The sequence below is a fragment of the Arachis duranensis genome, chromosome 10 (assembly GCF_000817695.3).
Source record: "Arachis duranensis cultivar V14167 chromosome 10, aradu.V14167.gnm2.J7QH, whole genome shotgun sequence".
NCBI classification, from domain to species: domain Eukaryota; kingdom Viridiplantae; phylum Streptophyta; class Magnoliopsida; order Fabales; family Fabaceae; genus Arachis; species Arachis duranensis.
In genome coordinates this window covers 21,465,403-21,477,714 of record NC_029781.3, presented here as the reverse complement: position 1 = coordinate 21,477,714, position 12,312 = coordinate 21,465,403, and the positions used below count along the sequence as shown (strand labels likewise).

Below are 12,312 nucleotides of genomic sequence, written 5' to 3'. Positions count from 1 at the left end.
TTTTAATAAATAATGAAGGTGCAACACACTTTAATAACTTTACTTCATAATGTGTATAAATGGATGTTTGGACGTTATTAAGTTGATAAAAAAACTTATTTTTTAGTGTATTTAATAAATTTTTAGTAATAAAAGTAAAAATATTAAAAAAATTTGAAAGGCTATAATTTACAATTTTTTTAAGAAAAAAATATCTTTTACGTAATAAATAAAAATATTTTTATATTATTATTCTCAAACATAATTGACTTGAAAAATGATATAATGCAAACACAGGCTTTCTCCAACCAAATTCAATCTTTGACTCGAAAAATGTTTATCCCGAAGACACCACAAAACATGGACTTTCACCGGTTTTATACTAAATTCAGGTCAATGCTGATATATTGGCCAGAGTGCTTCCACTCAGTCAACTAGCCGTAAGAAGTGTTCTTCTGTTGCCGCCGCCTTTACAATTTTGCGAACCTCCTCTGCTACCACACTTAGCGGCTTCTCCACTAGCTCATTTATTAGTTTTCCACTAAATGGAATGGAAAGCATGTTTCCAAAGTAAGAACTCATCATTGCTTTTTTTTTGTTATTGCTCAGCTTCCTTCTTCCATCAACGATTACACCCATCTTAGCAACCCTCAGCCTTTTGTTGCAACCTATATATTATATTATTGGATCTCAAGTTGTGAATATATTATACAGAAATATTATAAAATTACAGAATATATTATTTTTGGTCAATAGTTAATCAGTAACATTTAAAAATATAAGTTATATATTATTAGATTGTTAGAATAAAAGAAGTGAACTAATAATTAAAAATACTAACAAAAAAAATTAAATTATTCTGGCGTTGTCCGTTAATAAAAATATAATAACTTTAGTTAACAGGATATGAGTGTGCATATAAATTATTTTTATATTTTGTAAAAGAATTTAATTATATATTATTACGTTAACATAAAAATTATTAAATTGTTATGTTATTTTTATTTGTTATCTTATCTTTTTTTTAGAGAAAAAATTGTTATGCTTATATTTTTCTAAGTTAGTTACGCTTATTTTTCTTTAACATAATTTCTAGAGATTTTAGTTGTTTTATCTTATTTTAAAATTCAAAATCAATTTAGTAATTAGTATAAATAGGTAGCATTGTTCTCCCATATACAACAATAACAACATACAATAAAAATTCTTCATATTTTCTTTTCTCATTCTTTTATAGTTTTATTATGGTATCAGAGTCATGGTATCCTTCTTGAGGAGGATATATAAGCTATCATCTTTCCGGTGAAAAATCACCGTGCTTCTTTTTTCAAACCCTCCCACAATGAATAATCAATCTTCCAATTTAGCTCAAGATCCAACCAATCCCTATTACATCCATCCAAGTGAAAATCCTACCTCAATCTTGGTTACACCTATTCTAACAGAAAACAATTACTATTCCATCATTCATTATGGCCATAATTTCCAAAAATAAATATGAATTTTTTACCGGCAGTTCCGTTTGCACTTCCTTCCCAAAGTTTTGTTTGCGCTTCCTTCTCGAAGTTTCGTCTGCGCCTTTTTCCCGCAGTTTTATCCGCGCCTCCTTCCCGCAGTTCCGTCTGTGCCTTCTTTTGGCAATTTGGTCTGCATCTTCTTGCAGTTTCGTCTATGCTTTCTTTCTAGCAGTTTTGTCTGCGCCTCATTCCCGCAGTTTCGTCTGTGTTTCCTTCCCAAAGTTCCATTTGTGCCTACTTCAGCAGTTCCATCTGCACTCTTAACATGCTCTATGCACCCTCTGCATATCACTCTTATCGCGCTCTATGCGCCCTCTGAAGATCAATCTTATCGCGCTCTACGCCTGAAGATCGCTACTTGTACTCTCTTCCTTAAGCACGACATCTCCTTCTATGTTTCTGCATCACCTTCATCTATTATGTTCTTATCCTTCAGAGTCCAGACCCAAAATTATCACGCTCTATGCGCCATCTCTTATCGCGCTCTACGCGCCTTCTGAAGATCGTTGCTTGCTCTCTCTCCCTCAAGCACAACATCTCCTTTTATGTTTCTGCATCACCGTGCCACATGCGTCTTCCTCAATTATTTCATCAAAACTTATCCAAATTGTGGATTGTTGACATCTTCCATCCACCAGCTTGCGGGGCCATATTAAATTCTTGTGTTATTTTTATTTGTTATCTTATCTTTTTCTTTTGAAAACAAAATTTGTTATGCTTATCTTTTTCTAAGTTAGTTATGCTTATTTTTCTCTAATAGAATCTCTAGAGATCTGGTTGTTTTATCTTATTTTAAAATTTAAAATCAGTTTAGTAATTAGTATAAATAGATACTATTGTTCTCCTATATACAACAACATACAATAAAAATTCTTCATATTTTCTTTTCTCATTCTTTCATAGTTTTATTATTGTATCATAGCTATGGTATCCTTCTTTTTCAGGAGGATACATAAGCTATCATCTTTCTGGTGAGAAATCACAGTGCTTCTTTTTTCAACCCATCCCACAATGAATAATCAATATTCTAATTTAGCTTTCGATCCAACCAATTCCTATGACATCCATTCAACTGAAAATCCTACCTCAATCTTGGTTACCCTGTTCTAACAAAAAAACAACTACCATTCATGGAATAGATCATTCACTATAGCCATAATTTCTAAAAATAAATATGAATTTCTTACCAGCAGTTCCGTTAGCGCTTCTTTTCCGCAGTTTTGTCTGTGCCTCCTTCCCGCAGTTCCGTCTGCGCCTCCTTCCCGCAGTTCCGTCTGCTCCTTCTTCTAGCAATTCCATCTGTGTCTTCTTCTGGCAGTTTCATTTGCGCCTTCTTCCAGCAGTTCCATTTGCGTTTTTTCGACAGTTTCGTCTGTATTCTGTTTCAATAGTTCCATCTGAACTCTTACCGTACTCTACGCGCCCTCTGAAGATCACTCTTATCGCGCTCTATAGGCACTCTGAAGATTGTTCCTTGCTCTTTCTTTCTAAAGCACAACATCTCCTTCTATGTTTCTGCATCACCATCTTTTTTTTTTATCATTCCGAGTCCAATAGACTCAAAATTATCGCCTTCTACGCACCCTCTTGTTATCGAGCTCTACACGCCCTCTATCATCATGCTCTACGCGCCTTCTGCTTGCTCTCTCTCCCTCAAGCACGACATCTTCTTCTATATTTCTATATTTCTGCATCACTGCGTCACACGCGTATTCCTCAACTATTTCATCGAAACTTATCCAAGCTGTCTAGCTTGCGGGAGCATATTAAATTCTTGTGTTATTTTTATTTGTTATCTTATCTTTTTCTTCTAAAGAAAATTTGTTATGCTTATCTTTTTCTAACAGAATCATCTAGACATTCTGATTGTTTTAGCTTATTTTAAAATTTAAAATCAGTTTAGTAATTAGTATAAATAGATAATATTGTTCTTCCACAATAACAATATACAATAAAAATTTTTCATATTTTCTTTATTTATTCTTTCATAATTTTATTGATATTCATTTAAATGCTAAGAATTTAATTAGATATCAGTGTAAAATATTTTAAAATAACGGTTACAAATTTTGATATACGCTAAGTCACTAATATTGTAAAATATACGCAGTTATATGTATATATAATTTTTTTTCTTTTTCTTTCTATTGAGGATAGTTAATTTGTTATTAGTTTGACAAAAATAAATTGTAGTAACAAGAATATATTTTCATAAGAATAAAAAAGATATGCAGTTAATTATCATGTAATTTGTTAACAAAGCCAAGCAACTTCATACATGTATCAAGTATAATTGTATTTTGTATATATAAGGTTATGATGCTAAAATTTGCATAATTTACCATAAACAGTTTCGGAGGAAATAGCGGCTGAAGCTACCAACTTCCACAAGAACGTTGATATGGACTCAAGTTTTGTGGGCTTAGCACTATTTGAGGTTGCAAGTGTCTGTATGTGATTGAGTAGTTTAACGGTGATGTAGTATAACCGGCTGATGGCTGGGCCGAGATCGGAATTGATATTTTTTGGGAGTCACTTAGATAAAGATGTCAAAAATATCTTTTTTTAAAGATGTTTTTTAAAAATTAAAATTTAACACATGTAATCCAATAAATTATATTATTTTTATTAAAATTAGACCGGATAAATCAGTTTAGCAAAAAAAAATAATAAATTAAATTTTAAATTAGTCTAAATTAATATTTTTTTATAAAAAATGACTACAATATTTCTATTATAAAAAATAATTAAAATACTCTTATTTTTTATATATATTAGTTTTAAAAATTCTAAATCCTAACTCTATGGCGGTAGAAAAGAAAAGGGTTAGAATTTAGAATTTTCAAAAATAATTTATATAATAGGATTATTTTAGTCATTTTCTATAATAGGAGTATTGTAGTCATTTTCTATAAAAAATAATATTAATTTAAACCAGTTCGAAATTTGATTCACTATTTTTTCGGTCAAATTAATTTGTCTGGCCTAATTTTAAAAAATAATACAGTTTAATCGATTATATGTATTAAATTTTAATTATTAAAAAATATATTTAAAAAAATATTTTAGACATCTTTATGTGAGCGATTCCTAATAAAATTGTTTGCACAAATTAATTAAGTGCATCTTTAATTACAATAATCAAACCAAAAATATAAGTATTATCATTTTCCATATAAAAATAATCTAGCAAGCTAAAATATTCTATTAGATATATAGGATCAAATGGAAATTTTTTCTTCTAAAATCCATTGTTAAATTGAAAAGTTATATTTTTCTTTAGCATAAATAATACTTATATAATTGCCACTAAAAATTTTTAATAGCAAAATATAAGATAATTAATATCTAATAATTGTCAGTAAATATATTAATAACTATTTTTATTATCCTTAAAAATAAAATAAATAGTCACTAAAAATAATTTTTTTAATAATATTATATTATCAAATCAGTAAAAATAATTAATTTAATTTTTATTAAACTTATTATTTAAAAGAACTATTTTAAATATATAAATCTGATTTGTTGATTGTATTGATTTTTTTACGTGCGCGATTAAGACATTAAATCAAACTCTTCAAAAATAACAGTTTTTTTCATAAACATATATGATAATGAAGGATATTTTAGAATAAAAAAATATATATCAAATCTCTCTAAATTAAAATAGACATATACCTAAATAGCAAGGATGCCATGCTTCTTGTTTGGAGAGCTAAGCCTCAGAGTGGTCCCTGAAGTTACAGTCGTGCTTCATAGTAGTACCTGAATTTAATAATTACCCAAATTGGTATCTGAAGTTACACTCCGGGACTCAGTGTTGTCCTTCCGGCATATTTTCTCTAGGTGGCGTGATCGGAAAGCTGATCTGGCTAACGTGCTGACACGCTGGCAACGTTAAAACGACGTCATGTTGTGGGTGGTGCGTAAATGCCCTAAAACAAGGTCATTTCACTCCAAAGTTGGTTTTGAAGAATCTCCCACCAAACGTTAACGTAACGCAATGTCTCCCCCCTCTCAAAATACAACAGAAACAGAGTCTTTCCTCCTCCCCTATACTCATCAATGGCGGTGGTGTGATTGCTGTGACTGCTGCAATTTTTTTGGATCACAACTGCTCTGGAAGATCGGTTTTTGTCATCTGCCTCAAACGAAGACTGTATCGAAGGCTGGTTTCTCTGAAAGAGATAAGGGAAAAAAGAAAAAATATAATGTGATATAAGGAATGCTCTATTTTTGTTAAGGTTGTTAGTTTAATGTCTTCAGTAGGTAGAAACAATTTTTTGGAGTGTAATCTGTCGGTATGCATGTTTGTGTTTCGCAATATTTAGCTAGAGTTTGACCGCAACTAGTTTTTTGAGTGGTTAGGCTAATGAAAGTGTTGACTGGATAAGGGTTGTGCTGTCATGGTGAAAAGCTGTTTCTTATTTGTTATGGTTTGTTGCATTTACAATTAATGTTGTTTCCAACTTGTTAATATAGTTGAAGATGATGAGGTTGATCATGAAATTTTGTTTTTAAATTGAAGATGGGAGATCCTTGGATTACCATCATATTTCACCATGGAGGGTCATTCGTCACAAAGCGTGATGGAAATGTGAATTACAGTGGTGGACAGATTTTTGAGTTGCCGAGAATTGACGTCGACACATTGGATGTATTTTTTGTCTGAGACTACTATAAGACACTTGGATATGACAATGTGACTCACGGTTGGTGGATGGTGCCTAATAGGCCATTGCAAAGTGGTCTTAGAGTTTTGACACATGACAAAGAGCTTATAGAGATGTGTTACATTGCTCAGACAAACAAGGGAATTGTCCATGTGTATGATGAACATGGAGTTTCTGAACCTGTGTTTGATGAGAAAACAGAACTAGCATCATCCAAAGGCAAAGAGTTAATAGTTCTACCAGACCCTATTCCACATTCATACCCCAACATCAATGTCACAGCCAATACAATTTCCACTACATCACCACCAATTCCAACTTCAGAACCAATACACACCACCATTCCTACTCCAACAACAATCCCCACAACTATGCCTACTGATAAAGGTATTTCAGGACCAAAGTATAAGAGTCACATTACTACAATTTCTGTTAGTTATTCCAAATCACCAACCAAAAAAATGACAGTACCCATTGCTGCTGCTCCCACTGTTAAGCCCACCCCACCACCAAAAACAATGGCCAAAGCCACAATTGCTACTAGTACTAAGCCCAACCCACCACCAAAAAGAATGGGCCAATCCACTGCTGCTCCTACTACCAAATCCAACCCACCACCAAAGTCAACGGCCTAGCCACTTCAAAACCTCTAACAAGATCAGCATCACAGAAATCAAGGAGGTCTGATATACCAAAGAAAGCCCCTCAAAAAGTCAAAAATACAAGGAGGCCTTTAACAAGATTAGCTGTAAATGAAACTTTTAGAAGAGCATTTGTTAAGGAAAAGGATACCAAAACTATGTTTGTGAGCTTGTCTAGTGAGGAAGAATCGTCAAACAGCCATGACAGTTATGACAGTGTAGATGACGAACCGTATAGGCCTGCTGGTGATGATGTCTCTAGTGAGGAAGAAGAAGTGGTTGTGAAGAGATCAATTGAAAAGAAGAGTGATGTTAAAAAGAGGACTACAACAAATAAGAAAGAAGTTAATGAAAAGAGTTCAGTTATGCTTGAGGATGATGGTCTTGTGTGTGCAGACTCAGGGTCTGAAGATGATGAGTTCTTTTTTGGCCCGATTCCTAAGATTGGTGAAATGGCAGCATATTATGATGCTCAGGATGGAGCTTATGATGAATCTGATAGTAGAGAGTCTTGACACTCTGAGAAAATGAAGACTCCACCTAACACTGAGGATGAGTTAGAGGAAGTTGATTCAGATGAGGTGTTTTCGATGTTTAGGGAAGGAGGATGGTTTGGTGAGTTTAAACTAGAGGTTGGAATGAAATTTAATTCGAAGATGGAATTCAAGGAGGCTATTCATGAGTACTATATCTAGGAGGAAAGGCGGATCGGGTGGAAGAAGAATGACAATTTAAGAATGAGGGTTGTGTGTAAGTGAGAGGACTGTGGCTGGCTTGTATATGCTTCCAGGGACAGTGAGGATAATTGCTGGCAGATTAAGATATTTATGAATGATCACACTTGTCCTAGAGAGACTAAGAACATGCTAGCTAACAGGAAGTGGCTGGGTTGCAAACTGGTTAGGAAATTAAGAAAATATCTCAACCTTAAACATTGTGAAGCTGCACAGTACTTTAAGAGCAAGTACGACTTGGATCTCAACAAGTCTTCACTGACAAGGGCTCTAGGAGATGCTAGGGCCATAGTGTATGGAGATGCTGCTGCCCAGTATGGTATGGTTAGGGATTACGGGTTGACATTACTGAAAATTAATCCTGACTCCACTGTTAGTATTGGTGTTAGAGCTCATCCCAATCCTGATGAAGATCCAATTTTTGATAGGATGTACATTTGCCTTGATGGGTATAAAAGAGGGTTCAAGGTTGGCTGTAGACCACTTATAGGGTTGGATGGAGCATTTCTAAAAACACAACATGGTGGTCAAATCCTCTCTGCGATTGGTCAAGACGCAAACAATCACATCTATGTGATTGCTTATGCAATAGTGTCCATCGAAATCACGGAGAATTGGCAATGGTTTTTGGAATTACTGCACCAAGACTTGGGTGATTACAAAGAACATGGTTGATATTTTATTTCAGACATACAAAAGGTATCGTTGTTGTTTATTGCTAGATATCTTAAATAATGGTAGTGATTCTTATATATACCTGCTCATTAGTAAATCATTTTACTGTTGTCTATTGTTTTTTACTTGTTTATGCACATAAATATGTTTACTGCTATTTAGATCAATTGAATAATTGTTGTATAAATTGAATGATGCATAGTTGATGGTTGCTTTATAGGGGGTAGTATCTGTTTACTCTGCTGAAGGGGCAAGTTGATGTCACTTACACAACTTTAGGGACCACTCTGAGTTCATTAAAATAACATCAGGGACCTTTTTGAGGCTCAATTTGAAACTTTGTTACTGGCTTTTTGGGTTTGCAGGGTCTAATTCATACAGTTCAGGATGTGTTCCCAAATGTCCATCACAGATTTTGTGTATGGCATTTATGGAGGAACTTCAACAAACAGTGGAAGGATAATCAGCTTAGAGATTTGCTTTGGGAGTGTGCAAGGTCTACGACTCAAGAAGGATTCATCGAAGGGATGAAAAAATTGGAAAAGCTAAATAAGGATGCTTGGACTTATCTATGCAAATGGCCAAAGAATTCATGGAGAAGGGCATTCTTCAGCAGTGCACCTAAAATGGACAACATCTACAATAATGCATGTGAGGTTTTCAACTCACGGATCAAAGAACCTAGAGCCAAGCCTATTATCACACTGTTGGAGGATGTCAGGATGTATGCCATGAGATCTATAGCCAGAAACAAGGTGAAGTTGAGGAACAATGACGGGATCCTACCTCCAATACAGAGAAGCAGGTTGGAAAAGATAAGAAAAGAATAAAAAATTGGTTTTCCATGTGGTTTGGTGATGCAGATTATGAAATATTTGAAGTTTATGGGTGGCCTACATATATGGCTGTGCACTTGGACAAGAGATCATGCACCTGTGATTTTTGGCAACTAAGTGGTATGGTTTGTTTATGCATATTTTTTAATCTTTTTATTTTTGAATTGTAGTTAGAATTTTGTTTATGCATGGCTGTGATGTTCTGTGTAGGGATGCCATGTGTACATACATGTGCCAATTTGGCCAGGGCTGGTAGAAGGCCAGATGAATTCTGTCATCCCTGGTTGACCATGAAAGCATACAACAACACCTATACCTTCCATATAAATCCAATTCCTGGTCAGGCACTGTGGGAGAAATCACCATATAATAAACCTCAAGCACCAAAGTTCAAGAAGAAGCCAGGGCCAATTAAGAAGAAAAGAAGAAAGGATGCTGATGAGGAGCCAAGTGGAGGCAAGAAGCAGAAGACCTCCATGAAAAGAGTTTATAAAAAAGGACATTGTCGCTATTGTGGTGAAACAGGTCACACAAAGAGGAACTGTCGTATAAGGACCGTTGACGAAGAATTAGCTGCTATGGCGGCTGTTGCTAATGCTGATGCTAATGAAGGTGAGGTCAACAATTCTACTCCAACTGCTACTGTAAATGGTGGTGATGCCCCAACTGTGTCACAGGATCAAGTCGAGATTGAACTTGAGCTTAGTCAACTTATTTTTTCAGAATCTGATGACTCGCAACAGGTTGGTAATATTACTTACCCATATATATACATGTATATTCCACTCTTTTAAATTTTCTTAGTCACATTAAATTTTTGTTGTTTCATACATAGGTGAAATCACTTCCTGTTCGTCCATCCAAACTGCCTCCTAAGAGAAAGTTGTCCACACCCAAAAAGAACAGTCATCCAATGTGTTCGTCCCTATTTAAGTCCCTAACGTTTCAAAATCGTCTCAATTTTGTCCCGCCGTCAATTCTGTTAACAGATTTCTAACGGCAGAACAACATTGAGTCAATTTTAAAACGTTAAGGACTTAAATAGGATGATTCAAACGTCAGAGACAACTTTGAGACTTACTCTAAATGTTGAAGACAAAAACGATATTTTACTCTATTAAATGTTATAAATTTCACAATTTAAATGTTTAATGTATTATTTCGTCAATAATAAATATAAAGCTAACTTCGGAGAATTGGGAACATACATATGGAATAATATAAATAGGTCCACACAATAAATATTAGATTTCTTTCCGTAAACATAAGCTTAAAAGATTGATGTATAGAAGATGATATATAAGAAATAAAAACCAAAAGATATTTCCAATAATAATAATTTAAATTGAGATTCCTCTGACGATATGTTTAACTTTAGTTTTTTTATAATTAATATCAGTTTCATTTTTCTAGTTTTCAAATCTACTAATTTTTTATAGTGATCTCTGAGATTGATGTTGTGCACTAAAATTATTTCTGAAATTTCAATTGTATCAATTATATTCCTGAAACTGAAAAAATTGCATCATATTAGTTCTTGATCCGTTTTTCATTAACGACGCGCTGATGTGGTTTGATGACATGGACCTTAGGTGACACGTCACCTCATGATTTGGCCACGTGTAACGACATGATGACGTAGCAGTCAACGACACGTGTCATGCTGACGTAGGTGGTTATGCGACGTGTCACAATACTATTTGTCCACGTGTCATCAACTATGTCAACGTTACATGTGCACTAAATTAGTCCCTTTACTTTGTATCAAATGGCTCATTTTAGTCCCTAAAATTGAATGTCGTGCACCAAACTAGTCCCTTCATCAATTTTTTCTCATTTTTTTATACACTAGTTTTAATTATATTTTTTATTATACAAATTTTTATAATAAATTTTTTAATTAATAATTTTAACTTATATCATCAGAGCACATGTTAACTAAAACCAAAATTTTATTATTGTCTCTTGTATTTATTTGTATCCGTTTTAATACTGGTCAAGTCTTAGTTACAATAAATACTTATATTGATTGATAGTGTATGTAATATATGAAAAAGTCACCTGGCTAAGTTATAGATAAAATGAATTATTATAATCGACAGTATAAATCTCTATTATTAATTTAGTGAGAAGTCAATTATATAGAAAATCGGACATTCTTAAAATAGATGGGAATAATGAATTTTTATTAGTTAACAAGTACCTTATCAAGTATTCTTAAAATATTTATTAAAGTATTAAATATTAAAAAAATTGTATTAAGAAATATTATTATACTCTTAACAAAATACTCTTTACTAAATCAATATCAACATTTCACATAATTCTTTTAATAAAATATTGTAAAAAAAATTATATAATTAAAACTAAAATTTTAAAAATATTTTATAAAAGTATTTGTATGTAAATAACTTGTGAAAAGATAAAATTAAAACTAGTGTATTTAAATATATAATGAGAATTTTAAATTTATCAAAAAAATGAGAAAAAAAACTGATGAAGGGACTAATTTAGTGCACGACATTCAATTCCAGGGACTAAATGAATCATTTGATGCAAACTAAAAGACCAAATTGGTGCACATATAACGATAACATAGTGGATGACACGTAGACAAATAGTATTGTAACACGTGGCATAACCATCTATGTCAGCATGTCATATGTCACTAAAAATCTACGTCATTAAACCACATCAGTGCGTCATTAACAAAAAAATGGGTCAAGACTAATATAGTGCAATTTTTTTAATTTCAGAATCATAATTGATACAATTAAAATTTCAGAGACAATTTTAATACATGATGTAAATATAAAAATCACTATAAAAATTTAATCTATCAAATTTCTTCTTATAACTAACTAGTTAGATCGTACCGTTAATAAATTTAAATTAGTTGAATAATTATCTCACTTATTCGATTAAATGAGCGTATGGAGTTCTTAAATTCCATTCTTAAAACAAAAATACTCTGCATGACACTAACAACACAACAACCTAATAAGCATATGCATAGAAATAGAATGAAATAATTCATGGAATCATGTGGCTGCAAACATATAGTGAGTATAAGGTTGTAGTTGCTGATAAGTATTAATTGAGCTCCCATCATAACTTGAACCCACCACTTTACTAAGTGTCGTCAACATCATCATTCTGTTTAATTTGCATCCCAAACTAAGGATGTTGGAGGACCCAGCGAGAATAATGACAAGGAATTCATATAAAAAATTATATATATATTAAGATTTTTA

The 12,312-nt window shown here is 32.8% G+C and overlaps 1 protein-coding gene and 1 pseudogene across 1 annotated transcript; one reads left to right on the top strand and one right to left on the bottom strand.

Annotated features, from left to right (window-relative positions):
- Positions 1–220: 220 nt before the first annotated feature.
- LOC110276795 (coniferyl alcohol acyltransferase-like) lies at positions 221–6,063 on the bottom strand (annotated as a pseudogene).
- A 156-nt stretch (positions 6,064–6,219) lies between these two features.
- Positions 6,220–6,807, top strand: LOC107469439 (uncharacterized). The gene has a single exon (XM_016088813.1). The coding sequence runs from the start codon at positions 6,220–6,222 to the stop codon at positions 6,805–6,807; it is 588 nt and encodes a 195-aa protein (XP_015944299.1).
- The last annotated feature ends 5,505 nt before the right edge of the window (positions 6,808–12,312 follow it).